Here is a 23411-nt window from a genome sequence, read left to right as displayed (position 1 = left end):
TTTGCAATTGCAACTGCAATTTAGTGTTTTTGTGAATTGAAAAATTAACAATACACACAGTTGGATCAAACGTACAGTACAACAATAATATATAAGCTCCTGTAGCCTAGTTATATACAAATATACAGACGAATTGAGTGTTCGTTGTGAATGTATGGACATATATGAAGTCACATTCAAATATTAACCATATTTAGCCCATCAGACATTAAGTGGTGGAATGATATGAACCATCAATAAAATATCTGCCGTGCATTTGGAACATTGTCCTGCCTACTATTTAATGAAGAAGAACACAATTCACTGCTTGAAAGAAAGAAAATGACAAGTTTCTTATAAACAACATTATTTATTGACACCATTATCAAAAGAGGACTGATGATCATCATAGGCCCTCAATAACGACTCCTATGGGTTGCCACTCTTCTTCTTCAAAAAATGTAATGCTCCTGTCAGACTGCTCCCGCTGACTGATAAAAGATTGTTTAAAGTTGTAGACAATGTTGTTATTGGGAATAATGGCAGGATGTAATGCTTGACAATTTCTCCTTTACAGCATCCTATAATACCTTATGTCAATGACAGGCCCTTGAAGAAGTGTATTCTCAGCCTCCAGCATGGGTGAGATTTTGCAAAGCAGACTTCTTTTGGACACTGATGATGGACTGTGCAAAGAAAATTGAGAATGTCTGCAGGGATTGTGCACTGTAAATGTGCGACAAGCTTCTTGAACTATGAAAGTACAAATTATGCAAAATACTCACCGACAGTTTAACGCTTACAATCGACTGAACTTATTTTAAGACATAATGATATTATGGGTTTACAGCGGTAGCTAAAACTGTATAGTGTCTGTTTCGACCATTGGAGAGCGCTCGTCCAATGTTTTTATAGCATAAAGGGGGCGTGTTCTACCGTATGTCAGGAAGTGTTTTCATTTACCGAACTTTGCACAGTACGGATATGACTTCGTCGTGATTATTCTAGAATCCACATTTGTCACGCGACTCTAATTTTGCTAAGGTAAGATGTAATTTCGTGTATTTATTTTCCATCTATTGACATTGTAACCGATGCAACAGTGACTTGATAAGCGTCTGTAACAAATCCATGTGCATTTCTGATGTCCTATTGTCAGTATACCTACTACAAATAAAGACATTTCTGATTAATAATCGTACATTTGTATAGACTGCTTCGAGTGTTTGTTATGTAGCACTTCATTGCATGCAAATTTCTCTCTGCAGTTCAGTCTCTGGTGGTGTTATGGCAGTGTTTGAAAACTGTATCGTGCTGTTAGATGTAAAGGGTTTACCTTTTAAAGACAAGAAGAAGCTGAGATTAGCTCTTCTGGATAATGGAGGAAACATTGCCTACGTGATCAACAAACAGGTGTGTATTATATTAACAATGACCAAACTGGTCAACAAAGTTAACGAATGCAGATCAATAGTTTAAAGGCCTTGTCTTTATCTTCTGCAGACCTCTTTTGTGGTGACAAACAATGTGGATGAGTTGAGCAGTAACAGACAGAAGAGCATTCAGAAGCTGAAGATCCCAGTGGTTGGGATCCAATATATATGGAGTTGTCTGGATAAAAGACATCTCCTGCCTGTCACAGAGCATATATTGACCCCACTGACGAATCCCAACTCTGAAACCACTTTTCTACATCATCCAGGTGTGTCTCTGTAATGTTCTTCAGATAAACATAAGTCGACTGTTTTAGGCAATTCTTTACCTGGGATTTCCTCATGTAAAAGGAGTTGAACAGGGAGGGGCATGGCAGGGATTATTGTTAGGATGAAAGTCAGATAAATTGTGTTTGCTAAGAATGGGTGTGTATTGTTCTGCAAATTGCTTTTGAGAAATGCACTTGCCAATGCTAGAAGTAGTGTTGAAACAACATTTTTGTTCTCTATAAAGAGCTACATGTGTCGACCCATATACCAGCAAAAGAGAGTGCCAAAGATCAGCCTCAACCTGGGACTAAGATTCCTGAGAAGGGTGGACCCTGTCCCGGGAGGTTCAGGTGAGCTCTTTTGTTCTGCAGATTTATAACTTGAATTTGCTTAACAACTTCTCTATACTCATTCCCTATTGACATGCTAGTTTATCTGGTTGCCACACGTTTTTATTCCCCCCTGCAGAGTTTACAAAGAAGATGACCACGGTCTGCCTGAATTTCCCTCACACTTTCAAGTTGCCAAGTATTTGTTTTTAGAGAAGGTAAGTTCACGCTACATTTGCCCACAGATTCTTAAAGCCATCTCAACAGCATTAGTTTGAATGTGTTTTACACCTGTCACCTTCTCATTGTCTATGGAAGGTTAACTCAAAGGCGGTGGCAGTTTTGGAGCTGCAGAGTGCCAAAGGAAGAATGGGCCAGCAGTATCGTGTCTTGTGTTCCATCTGGCGTGCAAATGAGGTTTGATCATCTCCATATCTTTTGCATCGTGATTGCATTGCAACCATCTGAAGCATTAGTTGCAAAGTTTTGTGGTGATTTACTCTCTTGCTACAGAACAAAGCAGTGCGGGACAAGGTTGTGTACTGCAGCACATCTGAAGATGCTGTGGAAGCCTATGTGATGCTGATGAACGAAAAGAAGGCTCAGGGGTTCACACAGATATCCACAACCCCCCCTGGGGTTGAAAATGTGGCATCCTACAGCCTGAAACAGGTTGGAAAAAGAGAATCATGTTCATGGTGTTTCTAAAGACCAATCACTATCTGTGTTTTCTTGATGCTTGTAAGTGAGTGCGCAATCTGAATCCACGCTTCTTTGGGCAGCTTCTTCTGGAGGAAAGGATGAACTGCTGCACGCTAACACAGGAAGTGGGCGTTTTTGTGGAGCTGGTTTGGACTGAAGCTCTCGGTTCCCTTAGCAACATCCTGACTGTCCCTGTTTCCAGCATCAGCCTTAATGATGTAAGAATGGGCTAAGATTACCGCATGACCAGTGATGTAGTATTTTTACTGTTGTATTTAATATATCTGTGGTGTTGCAGGTGAGCAGGGTGGAGGGATTGCTACTGCAGGCACAAAAGACTGAAGATGAGGCTAAAGTCAAGACCCTGCTAGAGGAGGTCAACACTCTTCTACCCCTCCGAATGGCTGACCCTCCTTCCAAAAGCAAGCTTGTGTCTCAGAAACTAGACTTTTGTCAGGTATAACACATTAGATTCATTCTCACTACTCGACTAGTTCTGTCCAAGGCCTAGATTTTCTACAATACTTGACTAATATCACTAATATAAATATTCTAGCTGATCCGAGATATTCTCAATGTGAGTGAGGCCACTCTCAGAAGCCCCTTGCCGTCCTCTCTGGGAAAGTATCGTGCCCTGCGATGCAGCATTGATGCGGTCCCATCAGAAAACCCTGAGTTCACTGTTGTCTCTCAACTACTTCGAGACAAGTATTATCACACCATATTCCATTTTGATAGACGTTTAAACATGGTTTATACAAGAACATGTTGTTTACTAATAATGTGGTTTATTTTTGATCTACAACAGGCCTATTCAGATTCAGCAGATATTGCGCGTGAGCCGGGGGGTGGAGCTTCAGATGTTTAGGGAGAAGCTTGGCAACATTAAGCCCCTCCTCCACTCTACTAGTCCTAGCAGTTTTGTAGGAATATTGTCAAGGTCAGAGCATTTTTTTAAAACCGCATTTTCCACTCCAGATAAGATAAAAAAATCTGATATGTTTTTACACTGCATATTAATGTATGTATGTTATACATATGTGTTTCTATTCAGAGGTCTGCTGCTGCCCAGGGTCGGAGTGGAACAACACGGTATTGAGAGGACAGATATAGGGAATCTCGGAGGGGGAATCTACTTTAGTGACTCTTTGATGTCAGTGGTTGATTTCCTTAAAGAAACAGTTCATGCAAAATATATATTTGTCTTCATTTACTTACGTTTATGTTGTTACCAACCTTTATTTGTAGCTTTTAATCTTCTTTTCTGTTTCGCAGGACTAGTATGAAATACTCCAAGCCCAGCTCAACCAACGGCTCTCGGCTACTGTTGGTGTGTGACGTGGCTCTGGGACAGTGCAAAGACCTGCTGAAAAGAGACACCACTTTGACCTCTGCTCCTGAGGGTTACCACAGTGTTCATGGTGTCCATCGCACCTCGAAAAAACCTTCGGACTTTGAGGTGCTTTTCCTGTTCGATTTACTTGAAATCAAAAATTTATTTTGTATTACAATATGTGTTATTATTGTTTTTTATTCATTCATGTGACCTCATAAGTGACATATGTCTCGGCTCGAGGGCAGGACTTGCTTTAAACCTCCAACAATGCAATCAAGTCCCAAAGGATGAAATCAAGCCCCGCCCTACATTTTTCTCATTCCAGAAGCTGTTATATTCGGATATGTCACAATTCGGAAGACAACACCATTGACATTTCTGTTTCATGGCCAGATTAAATTATCTTCTTACGGGATACTGTGAAACCTTTGCGTTTGTGTGTGTTGACAGGATGATGAGTATGTTGTATATAACACAGACCAGATCCAACTGAAGTATGTAGTGCAGTACACTTTAAAGGAGGATCAGCTAACAGAGTTTCAGCCTCATATAGACACCTCTGAGGAGCTCACTCAGCCCATGGAAAGAACATGTGACATCTGTGAGTGAGCAAAATATATCCATCTTTTAGGGAGAGTTCACCCCCAAAAATATATATATATATTGTCTTTTATTTACCCTCATGGTTTAAAAACCTGTATATGACTAAAACACAAAATAAGATATTTTGAGAAATGTTTCAGTGGTTTGTGTTCATACAGGGGAGGTCAATAGGGGTTAGTGTTGCTTGGTTAGGAACATTCTTCCAAATATCTTATTTTGTGTTCTGCAGAAGCAAGAAAGTCTTACAGGTTTGGAATGACATGAAGGTGAACAAATTATGAAAGAAGTTAATTTTCGAGTGAACTATACCTTTAAGGATATTTTGGAGAACTAAGGACTTTTTCACAGATCATGCAACAGGAACATCTGATATTCTGTCAAGCTATATCATACATTTTTTGGTGTTGATGTTTTTCTCCAGTGTCTAGCGATGACAGTGAAGGTCTGGAGTGCACTAAAAACCCGCTGGAGGAGATGACCGCGGGTCTCCTGGACAGCAGTGGACAGATACTTCCCCTGAAGGCTGTCCATGTGAGGTGCAAGCTGATGGACCTGCTGTGTCAGGTCAGTGACTGCAGTGTGTGTCACATTTGACACATACAGACAACAGAGCATTGGATTATAATTTCCAATGTACTTTCTCTTTCTGTTACCAGGTCATCGTTTTCCAGACTTACACAAATCAGAGTGTAGTTCCCATTGAAGCGAAATACGTCTTTCCACTGGAGGAAATGGCTGCAGTGTGTGGATTCGAAGCTTTTATCAACGGAAAGCATGTGATCGGAAAGGTGCTTAACATTCAGAATTTGTCAAATGCTTTCGATTTAAACCTTAGTGCTTGGTTTCTCATCCTATTTTTTCTTCCTCCCACAGGTAAAGGAAAAAGAACAGGCTCGTAAGGAGTACAGACAGGCGATAGAGAAGGGCCATGGAGCCTATCTAATGGATCAGGATGCACCTGTGAGTTGCCTCATATATCTATAGACTGTGTAGATGGTATTAAGGTCCTCACTCCGAAGGTGTCTTGAAGTGTGTATGTTTATGTGAAACAGGATGTATTTACTATCAGCGTGGGGAATCTGCCTCCAGGAGCCACAGTTTTGATCAAAGTGACCTTCATCACTGAGCTGGTCGTGAAAGGCGGCTCTATTATCTTCTCTTTGCCGGGCAGCGTAGCACCCTGGCAACAGAGCGCCGCTCTCAATCAGAGAACTCAGGTATTACACAGTTAAACTTCCGTTCTTCAATTGCATACATGCCAAACGTGAATTTTCATGTTATAATTACTATAAAGAAGTAAAACAATGGAAATTGTGTTGTATTTCAGACAACTGTTGAGAAGGTTTCTGTGACAGAGCTTCAGTCAGAGGGGTACAGTAAGAATCTCATACTGCGGAAGAAATTCTCATTTCAAACTTGAGTTTCTTTTTTTGGAGCAGAACACAAAATGAGATGTATTGAAGAATGTTGGTAACCGAACAACGGTGGTGCCCATTCATTTCTATTGTACGGACACGAAACCTAAACCAAAGTCAATAGGTACTGCCCTTGTATGGTCACCAACATTCCTCAAAATATCTTCATTTGTGTACTTCAGAAGAAATAAAGAAAGTCATACAAGTTTGAAATGACAAGAGCAAGAGTGAATGATGACGGAATTTTCTTTTTTGGGTGAACTATGACTTCAAGAGGAAATCACTAAGAATATATTGCACCTATAGTACTAATTGCTCTTATTTACATTTTGAACTAAATAAATATTTCAAATTGGGGCAACATAATGCAAACACATTGGCTGGGTTTGTTCTGAATCGTCAAAGTGATCAGGGGTTTTCAAACTTTATGATCCCAAGGACCCCCAAATATGAGGAACCTTTTGTGTGGGACCCCGTTCCTTAAATGCATATATACATTTTTATATATAAGGAAACGTTTGAACTGTGATGATAGTAAATGTGATATTATAAAAACACATTGTTTTTTTAACTACTAATCATGTGTGAAAATAGAACTGTAACGAGTAAAACGCACTAGAAAGATGACAAATATAAGCAATTCTGAGAACAATGCATGTAGCAAAGAGAAGATACTGGAAATGAAGCAATGACAATGTTTAGCCTTTAATAATGTTTGACTTTTGCTTAATTTGTCTTTTTTCTCCGGACCCCAGTTTGAAAATCCCTGTACTAGATTTCAGCCAATGTTTACGAATTAACCCAACCTCGCCTTGATCTATATTTTCATTATTAGGGAGTTCTCTCTGTGTGTGTCCATTGAAATGCCATATGAGATCATCAACTTAGAGTCTTCACATCTAATTAAAACCAAGGTTATCACTAAATGCTTTTTTGGGGTTCTTTAAAAAAACATTACTATTCACTAGATCATTTTTAACAGTATTTGAACAGTATTCTTTTTCTACCCACTCAGAGGACAGACTGTAAGGCTGTGGTCAGTACATTGCCGGGACAAACTCTCGGACCTGATGGGCTCCAGGTGACCTTCAGTCTTTCTAAGATCCACATGCCCAGGATGTGGGTGGAGAATCATCCAGACAAAGACAGTCAGGTACAGAAATCAAAGACGATCAAAGGCCCCAGTTTAAAAAGACTGTAGACATTCCTGGAGGGTTCTTCCTACGTATATTTTATTATTAAAGAAAATCTATAACGCGTGTTCTGGTGCATTTTGTGATTGATCAATGACTGCTATTCACCTGTCAATCTCAGTTGTTTTTCTTGGTCATCTCGGTCTTCACCTCTGCTATCATCCCTCTCTGTTCCTGTGCACACAATGATCCCTTCAGGCCTGCATGCTGGTGTTTTATCCAGACTTTACGTCCAGTTCTGAAGGTTCATCCAGCGTGAGTGATGTGGTCATCGTGTTGGACACCTCAGAGTCAATGCGGGGAGACGCCATGCTGAACGCTCGCAGGATTGCTCTTCAAGTGCTCAACTCTCTCGATCGCTCAATGAAGATCAACATCATCTCATTTGGCACTGGTTAGTGCTCAGCCAGTCTGCTGTTTACTTCGGATTGCTTTTAACTCTAACTGCTAATGTTATGATTTTATTGCTAATTGTGTCATATGTGGAAAGTGGAACATTCTGTATTTTATTTCCTCATTTTATTTATCTGTAATGTGTTCATCATAGGAAAATATAACTGGTGGTTCTTCAGTCCAAAGTAAATTCACACTGAGACATTCATTTGTGTCATTTCTAATGTGGTTGTTGTTTTTAGATTACAAGGAGGCGTTTCTTGCACCAATGCTTTTAGCAGATCACTTTGAATCAGCCAGAAAGTTCATTACGGTGAGTTTAAAACCATTATAAACTTTTTCAGTTTTGTTGGTTTGGAAAGAAAGCATATGGAGAAGTTTTTCTTCCGTTAGGAGAAAATCACTGGTTGCTTTATCTTCACCTTAATCCTGCCGTCGTCCCTTTATTTTGAGTCAATTACCTGAGCTGTAAATGTCACGTGACAAATAACACTACAGCTTCATGAAAAATTTGTAAAACAATGATTTTATTATAAATAAAACAACACTTCACTTATGTCAAGGATAAATACAAATTATTTTGACACAGTAACCATAGTTTTACCACAGTATTTGTAGTAAAACAATGCCAAATGGTAATCAATCCATTAAAAAACATGGAAACTACAATTACTATAACAAAGCTATAGTACATTTCTGTGAGAGATGCCAGCCAGCCAAACATTGAGCTCTTTGTTTTATCCCCCAAATGTGCAGAATTTTAACCTAAATTTTCAGTTCTTTTGTGTGTCATTGCATTTCTGGCATCTTTATTAACAGCAGTCTGATGGAGTGGGTGGCAGCACCGAGCTGTGGAGACCTCTGAGGAGTCTGAGTCTTCTGCCTCCGTCACAGGGCACAAGGAACATCCTGCTGCTCTCTGATGGACATGTTCAGAATCAGCCTCTGACCCTCCGGCTGATCCGAGAGAACTCCTGTCACACACGGGTGTTCACCTGCGGCCTCAGGTCTGCCTTTAGAGAGTCTTTTAGTTGTGTGATCTCCTCCCTTCATAATGTCTCTCAAATTAAACAAAATCTTTTGTCTAGCTTGACAGCTAATCGTCATATGCTCAGAGCGCTGGCTCAAGCAGGGGGTGGGACGTATGAATATTTTGACACAAAGATGAAACACACTTGGGCAGAGAAGGTGAATCACACTATGTTCGTCTATGATTGATTACTGTTTAATTGAATGAGTGTTATCTAAGCCTCCATATATTGGTCTCGCAGCCAGTTTAAAAATAAAACATTTTCAGGTGCGAGGTCAGCTTCAGCGCGTGGAGTCTCCAGGCTGCAGATCGGTGGCAGTGAAATGGCAGCAGTTTAATCCCACAGCGCCCCCTCCTGTTCAAGCTCCCTCGCAGCTTCACGCTCTCTTCAGTGACTGTCACACATTGGTGTACGGCTTTGTGCCGCACTGCACTCAGGTTAGCACTGATGATCTGATGCTGTACCGATGTTGATTTCGTTGTTATGGACTTTGGGGGTATTGAACAGTCACAATATTGGTATGATCTTGCTGGCGACATTAAAGGTTTAGTTTACCCAAAAAGTTCATTTCTGGTTTCATTGTAGGCAAAAAAGAAAATTTCTACCATTAATTACACAACAGCCACATGACTGGTCTGGTGTCAGGATTGCTCGACGCATGCATATTCGGACGTAGAGCCTGTGTGGTTAGAACACGCATGGATCGAGCGATGCTGAGACCGGTGCACTGTCATGTGGCTGTTTTGTGTTCATACAATGGACGTTAATGGCCTCCAGTGTTGTTTGGTTGCCAACATTCTTCAGAATATCTTCTTTTGTTTCTGCATAAGTCATGCTGAATGACATGAGGGTGAATTTTGGTAAAGATCCCTTTAATGACTATAAAGACTGATTTCGTGGTTCTCTCTTGTTTGTTACCTGTAAGCAGGTGGTAAAATGAGAAGGGACTGGAAACAAAAACACTAAAAGATGAATTATGTTCAGTTAAACTGAAGTTTCTGCATTTTATTGCTATTATGGTTTATATTCGTTCATATAAATGAAAACATTGCAATACAGTTGAGTTTATTAAGTGACAAAGCATATGAAAACATATTATGATTTATTTTCGTATTGTTTTTTACTGTTTTAGCTCTTAAACTAAAATATGTCTTCATGTCTACAATGGTGTGACGAAGACGTCAGACATTTAATCCTTTTTTATGTCAAATATATAATTATCAAGAACATCAAAATATAAAAAACAATAATTGTCATATGATGTATTTTATGAATGGTGTGATATCCTCTCCTTTAGGCCACAATATTTGGTGATCTGAGTGGACAGGAAATCAAAACAATGGTGTCCACCACAGAACTTCAAAAGTCTAAAGGAACTGTAAGTTTAAGCATCTTAAATACGTCGTATTAGCGATGCACCATTACTAAATTCTCCACAGATAGCCGATTATTCAGAATAATATCTGCTGATACAGATTCTGAAGATTCAATTAATATCACAACATTTCTAAATGTTATTTATTCATATGACTATTAATATTGAACATCAAAAGTTTCTTAACTGGTGATGTTTCTTAATTCACTGCATTTTGTCACTTTTGATTGACAGGATATATCGGCCCTGATCATTTGCTGTTTTTAAACTACTGATACTGATATACTTACAGATATATCTGTGCATCTCTGCTCTAAATACTTTCAATTGTATATGATCTTAATTTTATTGAGTTGGTGTGTGTAGTTCCTTCACAAGTTAACAGCCAGAGCGATCATCAGAGACTATGAGGATGGCATACTCGGAGACAGTGAGGCAGAACATGAGGTACGGTGACATCCCGCTTTATAACAAATGTTTGTGTTTATACTTTTTATAGGATGATTGGAACTTTTGATAAGAGATGAACTTTGGCGTTTTTATCTCTTTATCAGGGGAAGAAAGCTGAGCTGAAGTCTTACATCACTGAACTCAGTAAAGAGTTCTCCGTCTTGTCCCAGTTCACCAGCTTTGTTGCTATTGAAGAGAGGGTACTATATTTCTTGCTTTAAGATCATGTGCTTAGTTCTTTGATGCTAAAACACATTGAAAAATGTGCTTTCACGATCAAATACAGTTCACATGTACACTGAAAATTCCATTTTGATTTTGACTCACATTTGACTGCTGATGTTAGCCAGAGTTTCAGTCTTACCTAGCATTAAACTATACGACTCTATTTTCTCTATGTAGGACCAGAATCAGCTTGACACTGGGTTCACAGATATTCCTAAACTAATAGAAGAAGAGAATGTGGATATTCTGCCATATATGGGATGGACACAGAAGGAGCCGAGAGGTGCGAGTTGGGATGAAGAGGACATGATTGTGGTATTTATTGTTTTATACAGTTTTGTAAAAGTAGCAACGTCTACATCAAATAGGAAAATATTCAGGTTTAACCACAACGCAATTAAAATACTTTTATTATGTTTTTCAGGGAGATTCAGAGGAGTTTGACGATGACTTTGAAAATTATATAGAATGCGATTGGGTAGGGCAGAGTTTGGATAATGAGGATTTCGAGTCTGCTTCTCTCCCATCTGTTCTTTTTGAGGATGGGCATATTTCTCCTCTTCCTGCTAAAAAACAGCCTTATCTGAAGACTATGATGGTTCATTCAATGCCTCTTTATAAAGAAAAAAGCGATGTTTGTGGTTTTCGGATTGACTCCTCACTGCCTCCTGCTAATTTTGTTCCTGCTGCCCCTCCAGTTGTGTTTAGGGATTCATTTTTTAGTTCAGCTCCAGCTTCTCTCTTTGGGGCTTCTCATGCACCTATAGGCTTAGGGGCTTCACTTCACATGCCTTTCTCAGGGGAAGGTCCTGCCTTTGCGGCTCCTCCCCCGCCTCCTGTCTCAGGGGCAGGTCCTCCAGCGCCTGCCTTTGCGGCTCCTCCTCGTCCTCTGTCTAGTTTCACAGGGGCAGCTCCTCCAGCGCCTGCCTTTGCGGCTCCTCCTCGTCCTCTGTCTAGTTTCTCAGGGGCAGCTCCTTCAGCGTCTGCCTTTGCGGCTCCTCCTCCTTGTCCGTCTCCTTTCTCAGGGGCTTCAGCTCCTGTTTTTGATTCTCTGCTTCCTCGCTGTGGAGCTTCTAGTCCAACTCTTGTCCCGCCTCCTCCTTTGGGGTTTTCACCTCTGGCTGCTATCTGTAGGTCTTCTCTAGAAGTTGGACTCTTTGAGGCTCCTCTCATGGATTCTATCACAACAGATTCTGACATGAAGATGAGCTACCGTAGATCTAGCAGGATGAGAGGGTCCCCCCCTTGTTTACCTTTCGAAATGCAGGGTGCCGTTTCTTCTCCTCCCCATCCTCCTGCTCCTCCTTCCTCCTCCCTTCTTTCATCATCTGCTGCATTGAAAGGTCTTGGGAATTTAGAAAGGTCAGAGTCTTCTCGGCGTGTCCTTAATTTATCAGGCCCTAAAATCAGAACTTCATCAGATATTGTTTCATTGGAATGCAACATTGCAGAATACAGCCCGTCAGCTGCACCTGGTAAGTTAACCAAATTGATGTAGTTTAGATAAGATAAGTTTAAAGCGGACTAAAATGTTTCTCATATGTTTTATTTGACCTTAAGCTGCAGTCCGGGTTTTAAAAAAAGCAAGAGAGAAACTTCCCATGAACGAAGTATACAGATCACCTGAGATCGTCTGGGACAAGCTGTTTCAGCTTCAACACGAGGTGCATACAGTATTTAGCATTTAATGTTCTAAGCAATAAAGAGACATTACATTCAATTAATTTGATATAAATGTATGCTTTCTGTCTGGACATAGGCAGGATACTGGGAATGTACTGGAATGCTGAGTAGCTTCCTCAACCTGGACATTGACTTTTTCGCCAATGTCTTCCTTAAGGAGAAAGGCATTTGTTCCTTGGGTAAGAAAAGTATTTTGTCATACTGCTTAAAATGCCTGAAATAAGCAGTGAAAACACAGTGTGCTAGATAGTGGTCCAAGATGTCTGTGTTGAATCAGACACCAAGCAGTTGTCAAAATGCCCTGTTGATGTGGCCATGACTGCTTAGAGCTCTTCCATGTAAACCTTTTCTTTGTCCTAATCCTGACGACACAGCTTTCACCACTGCTTTTTTTACCAGTCAAATAGCACTTCATAAAATATGTTTCATCTGTCAGGTGCAAAGGCTCATGCAGATATTCTGAGACTGGTGGCCACTCTGTTGGTGCTGCAGCTGATTCGAGTGAAGAAGTTAGCAGCGGGAGAGCTGCTCCAGTCTCTCTTCAGAGTGAAAGAGTTCCAGGGCCCCATGTAAGAGTACAGAGCGAACATGCATTCTCATGAACTATGGTTGCTCTATTAGACTCATTATGTTTTTCCATGCAGGCCAGTGCACTGGGAGTCTGTGAAGAAAGCAGTGAACTGGGCTTGTTGGGCAGACAGACAGTATCCATGTGTGTGCAGCAGGCTGGAGTTTGGCTGGGATTGGGAATCCTCCACACTTCAGTTACTGGGCTGTGATTCACCCCTCCCGTACTCCACTCTTAAACCCGTTCTACAGAGACGTGTGGGTTTATGGGTTGTTTAGTAAATGAGCACGTACATTATTGCATTTAATTCATTTGTTGTTTTAAACGTTTGCAATGTGTATAAGATTGTCTGTGATTCTACAGAGCCTTAAACAATATTTGAAAGAATAGTTTACTCCAGAACTTTTGTTCTGTTGCATTTTTTATTTACTCTGATTTGCTAGAAATATGCTGTTTACACTAGCAAATTTAAGTGTTCATGTACATGTAAATACATCGCAAAGAGTAGATTAAGCCATACATTAGCAGCCAGATGGTTTCTCAGACAGGGTATAACAAGCCAGTAGCAGGGATAGCCCTTAAGCTTTATAGTTAACCTTGTCTTCAAAGTGACTTTTTGGAACACAGATTTAAGTACCGATTACTAGGACCAGGGTCGTATTTAACAAGCTTCTCAAAGTGTCATTTTAAGCTTAAGTGCTGAGAATTCATGAAATTTACTCCTACTTCTTAGTATAAAAGCAAGTTATCACATTTCTTAAATATCTGGGAGAGTAAGAGTGATTCTTAGCTTTAAGACGGCTGGCGAGGTCTCACAAGTGCTCAGGAGTTACCACCTTGTGGTGGACAGTGGGATTGGTCAACGGAACATTATCATTTCACATTATACAGGCATACGTTTGGTACTCTCCTGCATAGGCATAATTGCGTGTGGCACCTTTTTAAAGTATGAATTGGCAAAAAGGCATTTTTTAATGAAATATCTACACAAAATGTTTCTTTATGGAATTCATACTCCTACGTAGAAGTTTTAAAGCTAAATTAAGAGATTTTCTTAGAGGGCTCACTTGTATTTTCGTTAAAAAAAAATAAGAAATTCTTAGAAATGTTTCCTCATAAACGTACAGAAAACATCCTAGTTAAGGATATGAAGTAATTCATAAATCATCTTAATCGTTAAAATTGCTCTTAAGGTCCAAAATTGTTAGGAGTAGGTAGGGGGACTTTAAATAAGTTTCTTATTTAAAACTTAAACGTTTCTTTAGCAGCAGAGGAAATGGACGAAACAAGAATGCATGACTATTTCCATATTGCTTTTAAGATTTATCAGATTTAGTAAAAACATTTTTGTTTGTGTTTAACTTTTTTATCTTGGGTTTCTTGTATAGCAGCTTTGATGCAATGCAAATTGTAAAAGTACTATAAAATAAAAGTTAATTAGAAACAACACATTTGATCATGCAAGTTTGTGACCGATCCTATTAGAGACATGCTAACATCTTTAAGACAGAAATGCCATAGTGCCAGAAATGGAAGAAATCACTACATTAACATATAAAGCAACTAGAGAAATGCAAGAGGATTTGGTTCTGTCACCTTCTATAGTGATCACAATTCAGCACTTACAGAAACTTATTGTGTCACTGTTAATTTTGACATTAACAGCATGGTAAATAAAAAATAAAGAATATGCTGTATATATGCGTGCATGTGTGTGAGTACGGTAAAACAGGAAAACATACATGTGGACCCTTAACCCTTATCTTAAAAGCCCTCTTTTTTTTAAATGTCAAACATAACAAAAGGGTCAGCCCCGCCTCCTCACTAAGAAGTTTTTGTGTTTTCCTTGCTCAGAGTTGCTCTCAGATTGGTCCTGGTTTTGTTTTAAGATAAGACTCCAATGTAGAAGTTTTTAAGCTAAATTAAGAGCATTTTAAGATTTTATATACACTCACCTAAAGGATTATTAGGATCACCTGTTCAATTTCTCATTAATGCAATTATCTAATCAACCAATCACATGGCAGTTGCTTCAATGCATTTAGGGGTGTGTTCTTGGTCAAGACATCCTCCTGAACTCCAAACTGAATGTCAGAGGGGGAAAGAAAGGTGATTTAAGCAATTTTGAGCGTGGCATGGTTGTTGGTTCCAGACGGGCCGGTCTGAGTATTTCACAATCTGCTCAGTGACTGGGATTTTCATGCACAAAGTCTTAGGCTAACCATTGTAGTGGTTTTTGGGTTTGTGATAGGCTGGTCCTTGGTTTGAGCCTTGCCTTCACTTCTGGTTTAGGATAAGGTTGCTGGTGGTTTGCAGCCCCTCTCCCCTTTTCTTCCCCCATTGAACACAAGGGAACCCCTTTGTGACAGCAGAGTTCTCAGCTATGCTGCGATGACCTCCATGTCTGGCCTCTGGATGGGACAAAGAGATCCTGAGCGGGAAGTGGGAATCAGAGGACAGGCTCAACTGACGGTAATCAAAAAACTTGCCTCTGTTGCTGAGAAGAAGCCAATTGTTGTGGTTGAAAAGGAAGGACTGCCAAATCACAAGGTAATAAAACGGTGTTGTGTGTTGTAATGTTATACGATGCGGGACTGAGTATGCATTAACGTGCCAGTGGGGATATAAAAGCCTTAGCCAACGGGTTGACACGTATGGTTGCGTTTTGTATGGTTATGTGGTGTAATGTTATGAAATACGGGACCCGGGGCACTGAGCATACAATAGCGGTGCCAGTGGGGCTATATTAGCCTGAACCTGAAAGGCTGATTCTTCTTGTGTGTACTATATGTGCATGTGTGTAAGAGTGCGTAGTCTCTCTGAATCGTTTCTGACCGGACCTGTCATTTTTCTGGGTGTGGGAGTATAGTCCATCTTTAATGTGTTAGGGTGCGAATCCTGAGCCTACTCGACTGCGGCAAACGTTGAGGCCTAAATCGCTCGAACCCCAAGATTGCTGCTTGCAGCTATATTTGACATTTGTATCTATATTAGCAAATGAACACTACAAATATTAGTTGTTTCAGGAAACACACCCTTGAGACAATATTGACAGAAGGAGTTGTTGCAGTTCTGTTTAACTCTGTTAAAGTCTTAGGGGATTCGAAATATGCTTCCACCTGAACATATTGATGTATTGCTGTCGACAGAGATGCTGGGAATGACTAGTGTTAGATCGATTTAGTAATTTTCAGCTTAAAATTGAAACTGATTAAAAGAATGGCATCCATTGGACAAATAATCTTCGGGAGGTAGGTTAATGCGCACCTCTTTAGAAATATAATTCTACAGTTTGGAACCGTATTGTAAAAATATGCTGCTATTCTAATTTAATAATACATTTTTTGCAGTATGATTTGCCTTATCGTTTTAATCTCCGGGCTCATCATTTTAATCTTAGCAATTGCATTTTCAGGTTAGTAAAACAATGAAAGCCTGATTATAGTGCATGCCAAAAAAAACCTGTTGTGTGGTGCACTAAATGTTTATGTACGTGATTTTCCAAGTGCCCCAAGGAACGGTTGAGACCAGTAATCCTTCCACTGTGGGGAATCTTGGACAGACGACACCTGTGTGGTAAAAGCTGTTGCGGAGGCAATTGTCACAGGTAAATAAATCTTGTTGATAGAAATAATGTAAAGTTGATACCAATTGCTAAGAACACCTGGGACCGTTTCAATAAGGAGGTTCAAGTTCAACCAACACCTAGTTAAAATGTGAACTCTGAGTTGATTTACACCGAGATGAGTTTTTGTTTTCAGAACAGCTTATTTGAGTTCGCAGTATCAACTCTGGGTATGCTTACCTTGAGTTAAGCGCTTGCACCACGACAAGCCATGATCAATGGAGCTCCGATATTACGGATCACCATGGCAATGGCACCAAAAAACAACAACAAAGAAAGCGTTTGAGAGCAAGGCACACTTTCCACTATGCATACAGTGGATTTACTAATGTGCTGAAAATTACTTAAGTTTAAATGAATGAATAGATAAATGTACCGATATACCTATTAATCAGTCATTTAATGAATAAATATAAATTATAATTTTGCAGTGTGTCAAAAAGGGACCATTATTGGCTTCTAGAGGTGAACATCTGAAAGGGCACAGTTAAAGAATTTGATAAAATTTTCTTTAAATAGTCGACTACGTCACCTCACAACCATGTGAGGAATAAAAGTATGAATAAGGAGTCACAGGTTCATTACCAAAGGATTTTCAGGCCAGAGATGTGGGTATAAATGTACAAAAATGCTTTATTAAAATATTTTTCCATCACTCAGGGGTCTGGCGATTAGCAAGTTGCAAACTTACAATAAATGGCAAACCCCACCCTTCACACACACACAAGATTAAGTACAAACAATGATAGCACTCTGTGTAAACACAACATAATAAGCTAGCAAACAACATACAGTTCTCCCCTCTGGGCACCCCAATAGATAGAAATAAAAAAATAAACACTTGCAGAAAATAGATCAAAACAAATTTACAGACGAATAAATTCTTTATTTAAATAAAAAATCTTAACATCAACAGAAAAGTTCAAACTAAATAAGTCTTACCTCACGATGCTACGTAACATTTGGCTATCCCCGCACCAACGGGACGACACAAAGAATGCACAGCTACACATCTCAACCCAAGCGGGGCATTAGAATAACACCAAGCAACATGAGGCAATAACATAAAGGAAAACAAAAAGAATACGGAGCAGCCAATCGGCAGCCGTTCGTTAACCACAGAAAGCGCCGACACGGACTGCCAAGCAATGCAGAGCTCTGCAGGAAGCGAAACAAGGGCAAAAGAGCAACGTGGTATATTAGCTCAAGGTTAACTCCAAAAGGTCATTGACATCCTTTTGCACTTCAGTTCACCTGGCGAACACGAAGCAAAAGTTATAATAGTTGTTAAACTCCCATAAAACTTAAACGAACCCTTTAAAATGTACAAACACTATAACTGTCGCCATTCATGGCAGTCGCTTTGACAGCAGCGTAACACCCGGGGCAAACAGGAAAAATGGACAGCGAGGACTGTGCCACCAGTGAGCAAACATATTACTGTTGCTAATAATTAAAAATACAATTACTTTCCACGCATACAGCATAAATCCAAAAGCTAAAAAGATCCTACCTTCGGCAGCAACAGATGACGCCAACAAGGGTCGGTACCAACAATGACCACGTCCAGGTGGACACGGACAACTCTCACCCTTCTATACAGTACTTGTAAGTTCAAGACTACTAATTCAAATGAGTGAAATCACATGGCCACACAGGCACACGTGATTCACACTGCTACAATAAAAAAATATCTTATGTTCTCACTTCCCATCAGTGCTCTAGTAGTGAGTGTGTGAGACATCATGGTGTATAGGACCCTTGTAAGGGTGTCAGACTTTCATTTCAAAGTCAGTCTGAATCTTACTCTGAGCAGATTTGGGTAGGAATGGCTACACGTCTTTATTAATTCTATATTACCTTTATCGCTCTGTGTGAGACCTTTTTAATCAAATGCACAGGGAAATGACAAAATTCCGCTGGGGTCCTAAATTGCTCTCCTGAAATAAAAGTACATCCCTATGAATTAATGCAGCATCTTCACGTGCCTACAGGATCCTCTATACGAGCACATATGACATTCACTGAGATGGTGTCTGTGTGATAAAAATTTGTGCCATGAATGACTGTATTAAGGAATGAATGAGGTACACCACATGCGCTTTTAAAAGGGAAAAGAGATTGAAAGAAACTCTGGGTTTAACAAAGAAAACCTGCTCCTGACCAGGTTAGGTTCACAGAGTAAGTTACTATGATTACTGACACTGAGTATAAGTTGCCTCTCTTTTAGAAACTGCTCGAGTTACCCCACTTTCTCGGGTTTGACATACCTCGCATTCTGAAACTGAAAACTCAGAGTTCCCCTCATTTCAGGGTTAATATAGGCCTACTATAATATAATATACCTCCTTTCTGAAAAGGGCCCCAGGGCTCACCCATTGTCAAAGCTATTAACACGTAATAACACTATAAAAACATTATTTAGCAGACAGACACAAACATTTAAACAACATGACAACACTATGCAGTTAATTGATTCTGCTGTTTCATGTGATTTTTCATTTTCAGACAATAAAGTGACGGGGAGGACATACTTCATTTTTAGTGGTACATCAAAAAAGTGTTATGTTTCCCTGTACTGTTAGCAGTGACACTTCTTCAATATAATCTTAAGTAAACATAGTGATTGGTTGATGGTCAAGTCAAAAAGCTCACTGTAAGAGTTTCATATTGTTTTTGTGGAATGTTTGCCTAATGGGTATTTATTGTGCCCAATTTGACCAGCAAATTGGGCACTATTTTCTCTAATACATTAGAAGCTGTCACACCTATGAAGTCAGAAAAGATGAATAAGAAAAACATAACACCACTCGCGCCCTTAAAAGAGAAACACGTAAACTGGAGCGCAAATGGAAACAAACCCAATTAGAAGTCTTTAAAATTGTGTGGAAAGAGTGTTATAAAAAGGCACTAAAAGCAGCAAAGGCTGAGCACCTCCGTAACCTCATAGAAACTAACAAAAGCACAGTTGCTAAATTAACAAATAAACTGACATCACCTGACCTGGTTATTCTGCCGCACCTTGGTAGCAATGAATTCACGAATTTTTTTACAGAGAAAATCGAAAACATACGAGACAAAAGTAGCCAACCATTGCCCCAAAAGAAAGGCTACAGTGTTTTTCACCTATAAACAGGAAGATGTAATTAAACTTATTGCAACATCTAAACCTACAACTCGCTTTTTAGACCCCGTACCAACTAAATTATTAAAAGAGTTACTACCTGTAGCAATTGAGCTCATTTATAACATTATCAACTTATCAATTAATCTAGGCCATGTCCCAGGACCCTTTAAACTGGCCTTCATTAAAGAAACCAAATTTAGACCCCAATGAACTGTGAAACTATAGAACGATTTCAAATCTCCTTTACCTGTCAAAAATACAAGAAAAAGTAGTGTCCACTTAGTTGTGCTCTTTCTCACAAAATAATGACATAAACGAAAAACTTTCAGCCAGGCCCCATCATAGTACTGAAACTGTGCTCGTTCAAATTACAAATGACCAGTTTATAGCATCAGATAAAGGTAACATATTACTCCTAGTCCTGCTTGACCTTAGTGCTGCGTTCGATACTGTAGACCATAACATACTTCTAGATCGCTTGCATAATTAAACTGGTATTGAGGGACAGGCACTACAATGGTTCCGATCCTACTTATCAGACAGACATCAATTTGTCCATTTAAATGGGGAATCATCAAATCTAATGCAAGCTAATTTTGGATTACCTCAGGGATCAGTTCTAGGACCCTTGCTATTCTCCATATATATGCTGCCCCTTGGAAACATTCTTAGAAAAACATGGAATTAGCTTCCACTGCTATGCAAATGATACTAAGCTATATATATATCTCATCAAGACCAGATGATTCCTCCCAGCTATCCAAATTGGTAGAGTGCATCGAAGATATAAAACAATGGATGTCTTGTAATTTTCTTCTTTTAAATTCTAATAAAACTGAAATATTACTTATCGGACCAAAAACACGTAAAGCGAATATTTCAGATTATAACCTGCAAGTTGAAGGATGTACTGTTTCTCAAACAAATACAGTAAAAAAATATCTAGATTAGACAGCAACCTGTCACTTCGAAATCACATCTCAAAGTCACAAAAACGACCTTTTACCTTTTAGAAATGTTGCCAAATTGCTGACACAGAGAAGCTTATTCATGCATTTGTGACCTCAAGACTTGACTACTGTAATGCACTACTTAGTGGTTGTCCTGCATCACCAATAAACAAACTACAGTTAGTTCAGAATGCAGCTGCCAGAGTTCTAACCAGGTCCAGAAAATACGATCACATAACCCCAACGTTATCATCCCTTCACTGGCTACACATTAAGTATCATATTGACTTTAAAGTTATTTTAAACACTTATACGTTTAGCCCCTACCTACATAGCAGAGCTTCTATCAAACTACAACCCATCACGCTCTCTAGGATCTCCAAACTTGGGACTTTTGATAACACCTAGAATAACTAAATCCACAAAAGGGGGTCGAGCTTTCTCATACATAGCACGTAAACTCTGGAATAGCCTTCCCGACACTATTCGAGCATCAGACACACTCGCCCAATTTATATCTAGATTAAAGATGCATCTTTACAGCCAAACATTCACTTAATGCAAAATATGCTAAATAAACCACCAGGAGACTAGAATAATTTAACTTGTTATATAAACACCATGTACTGTGCTGTGTTAGACCTTTTTTGTGTTTTTCGGTTTCCCCTGTAAAGCTGCTTTGGAACAATGCACATTGTGAAAAGCGCTATATAAATAAAATTGAATTGAATTTAATTGTATCTGTGCATTTGATGGCTGTGTGAGTCATTTGAATTTTTGAAATAGCTTTGAGCAATGTAATATATACGGAGTAAACAATTGTATCAAAAAATAGGTGAACTGGTAAAGGGCAACAAACAATAAATTAAAAAAGCAATAAAATAAAAGAGAATATACAATAATAGACAAACCATAAATGTATAAGATTTACAATAGCAAGTCAATTTACATTCTGAATTTGAAACCCTTAAACTCAAACGCCGCTCTCAGGGCTTCGATAGCCTACACCTTACGTTTTGGTCGATCGGATCACAAGTGGACAACGTTAAATACAGGTGTAATGGGTGTGTGAAACGTTTTGAGCTTGTCGACTTTCTACCACTTACAGAAGAAGTTGAAAAAAACATTCAACCGGATTGGGTTTGTGGTGTAACGTTAGACACTCATGTTGTTGAAGGTGTTCGAGCAGCCACAAAAGACCACCTACTCTACTCAGGCTTTAAACTTATGCACAAAGACGTAAAAGACACATGCAAACCACAATGTTTTCTCACTATTCCAGTCTTAATCTAACACACACTTACAGTGCTTGGCGCGGCCTCGCGGATGTCAAAGGAGAAATAAAAACTGCTGCTTTTCGTATGTTTTTTCAGTAGGCTATGGTAATCTCCGGTCGCGTTCATATGTAAACTGCATGCGTTTATTTCATCCATTAGATGTAACAATTTCTGCATCCAGCTGCTTAATAGTGCTTATGTTTATGATGGTTGCTGTCACTTAACTTCTCTTTGTCTAAAGTAAGAAAGCTAGTCAGCTCAGGGCTCATGCGAGTGCCCTATAGCCAGTGTGAAAGAAACTCGAGACAGTTGACGGATTTGGCCGCGCCTCAGATCTCTCTCTTACTTTCTGTCTGTTCCTTCTTGTGCTTAAAGAGGCCATAACTCAGACAGTTTCTGTATATCGCATGTTAATCTTAAGTACTTACAATAGTATTGCACCCTTCAAATATCAAGAGTCTTTAGTTTGATCACATTTATAAGAGATATACAACTGTATGATCATTTCCCACATATGTTGGGTAGGGGAGGCTGAACTTAAGCATTCGTGCACGCCAGTGGTGTGCGGTGGACTTAAAAAATGAGGAGGCAGATTTCTACCCATGTCATTTTTGTTCATCTCTGCACTATTAACAAGTGCGATTGTCAGAAAACCAGTGTCATTTCAGTGTTTATGTGTGAAAAATTCCTTTTAATTACTACAAGTTCATTACAGTATGAACTTCTGATTTTTTTAGTTTTTTATTTTCCCTGCTTTGGGAAAAGGTACATCAACACCACTTTCATCTTTTTCTGGAACATTTGGGATTTCCTATATAAGAATAACATCATTACCAATACCATCAATTTAATTATTAGCAGTCCCAGAAATACTCAAAGCATTTAAGAGATCAAATCAAATAGATGTGACTTACTTTAGCCTTGCTGCTATCCTGAGCAAGCCTGATCACAAGAAAAAGTTTTTGAACAAATCTGAACCACGTAATATTGTGTCAACAATCGATAACTCCTCTGCCTCCGCCATCTCCGACACGAATCCTAAACTCCGATTAATACAACTAATAAAACAATTTAATTAACGTTCAATCTAATTTAGCGCCCGCAGTTTAAAATGTATGACGAAGACGAGCAAGGAAGGCGGGATCTCGCTGATGAGTTAATCCAATCATAGCCCGTTGGAGGCATTGCCTCCTCTCACGTGACTTTTCTCCATTCTTTTCAATTACCCCCACTCAAACTCACGGCACGCTTTAGTGGGTATATGTAAAGTCAATGAGCTTAGAGGAGGCAACAGAAACGCTGCCTCCCTTTGGAATTCTTTCGAGCGGGGTCGCTGTTTCACACTCTTGTACACGCTGATTTATCTCATATTTAGCTCAATACGTTATATCCGCTGTCCTATTCTATTTCTGAACTGTTAATAATATTCTCATTCGATTCTTTTCGA

The 23411-nt window shown here is 39.4% G+C and overlaps 1 protein-coding gene across 2 annotated transcripts; it reads left to right on the top strand.

Moving 5' to 3' along the window:
• The first annotated feature begins 895 nt into the window (after positions 1-895).
• On the top strand, positions 896-14683 carry parp4 (poly (ADP-ribose) polymerase family, member 4). Of its 2 annotated transcripts, none has more exons than XM_079463752.1 (35): positions 896-1023; positions 1248-1392; positions 1483-1681; positions 1927-2032; positions 2151-2229; positions 2330-2428; positions 2525-2683; positions 2794-2931; positions 3012-3170; positions 3270-3421; positions 3522-3653; positions 3768-3866; positions 3989-4172; positions 4500-4650; positions 5074-5216; positions 5309-5440; positions 5526-5612; positions 5705-5869; positions 5980-6023; positions 6903-6981; positions 7083-7220; positions 7459-7654; positions 7896-7966; positions 8473-8660; positions 8742-8841; positions 8951-9121; positions 9982-10062; positions 10426-10506; positions 10614-10709; positions 10912-11049; positions 11159-12209; positions 12295-12398; positions 12494-12596; positions 12854-12986; positions 13062-14683. In XM_079463752.1, exons 2-35 carry the CDS (start codon positions 1267-1269, stop codon positions 13261-13263), a joined length of 5286 nt encoding a protein of 1761 aa, XP_079319878.1. In that variant the 5' UTR covers positions 896-1023; positions 1248-1266; the 3' UTR covers positions 13264-14683. The 2 variants fall into 2 exon arrangements, with proteins under 2 accessions (XP_079319878.1, XP_079319879.1); XM_079463753.1 differs by having other exon boundaries at positions 909-1023; positions 8476-8660.
• Positions 14684-23411: the final 8728 nt, after the last annotated feature.

Source organism: Barbatula barbatula, assembly GCF_947034865.1.
Source record: "Barbatula barbatula genome assembly, chromosome: 9".
In the NCBI taxonomy this organism is placed as follows: Eukaryota; Metazoa; Chordata; class Actinopteri; order Cypriniformes; family Nemacheilidae; genus Barbatula; species Barbatula barbatula.
This window is presented reverse-complemented; position numbering and strand designations above follow the sequence as displayed.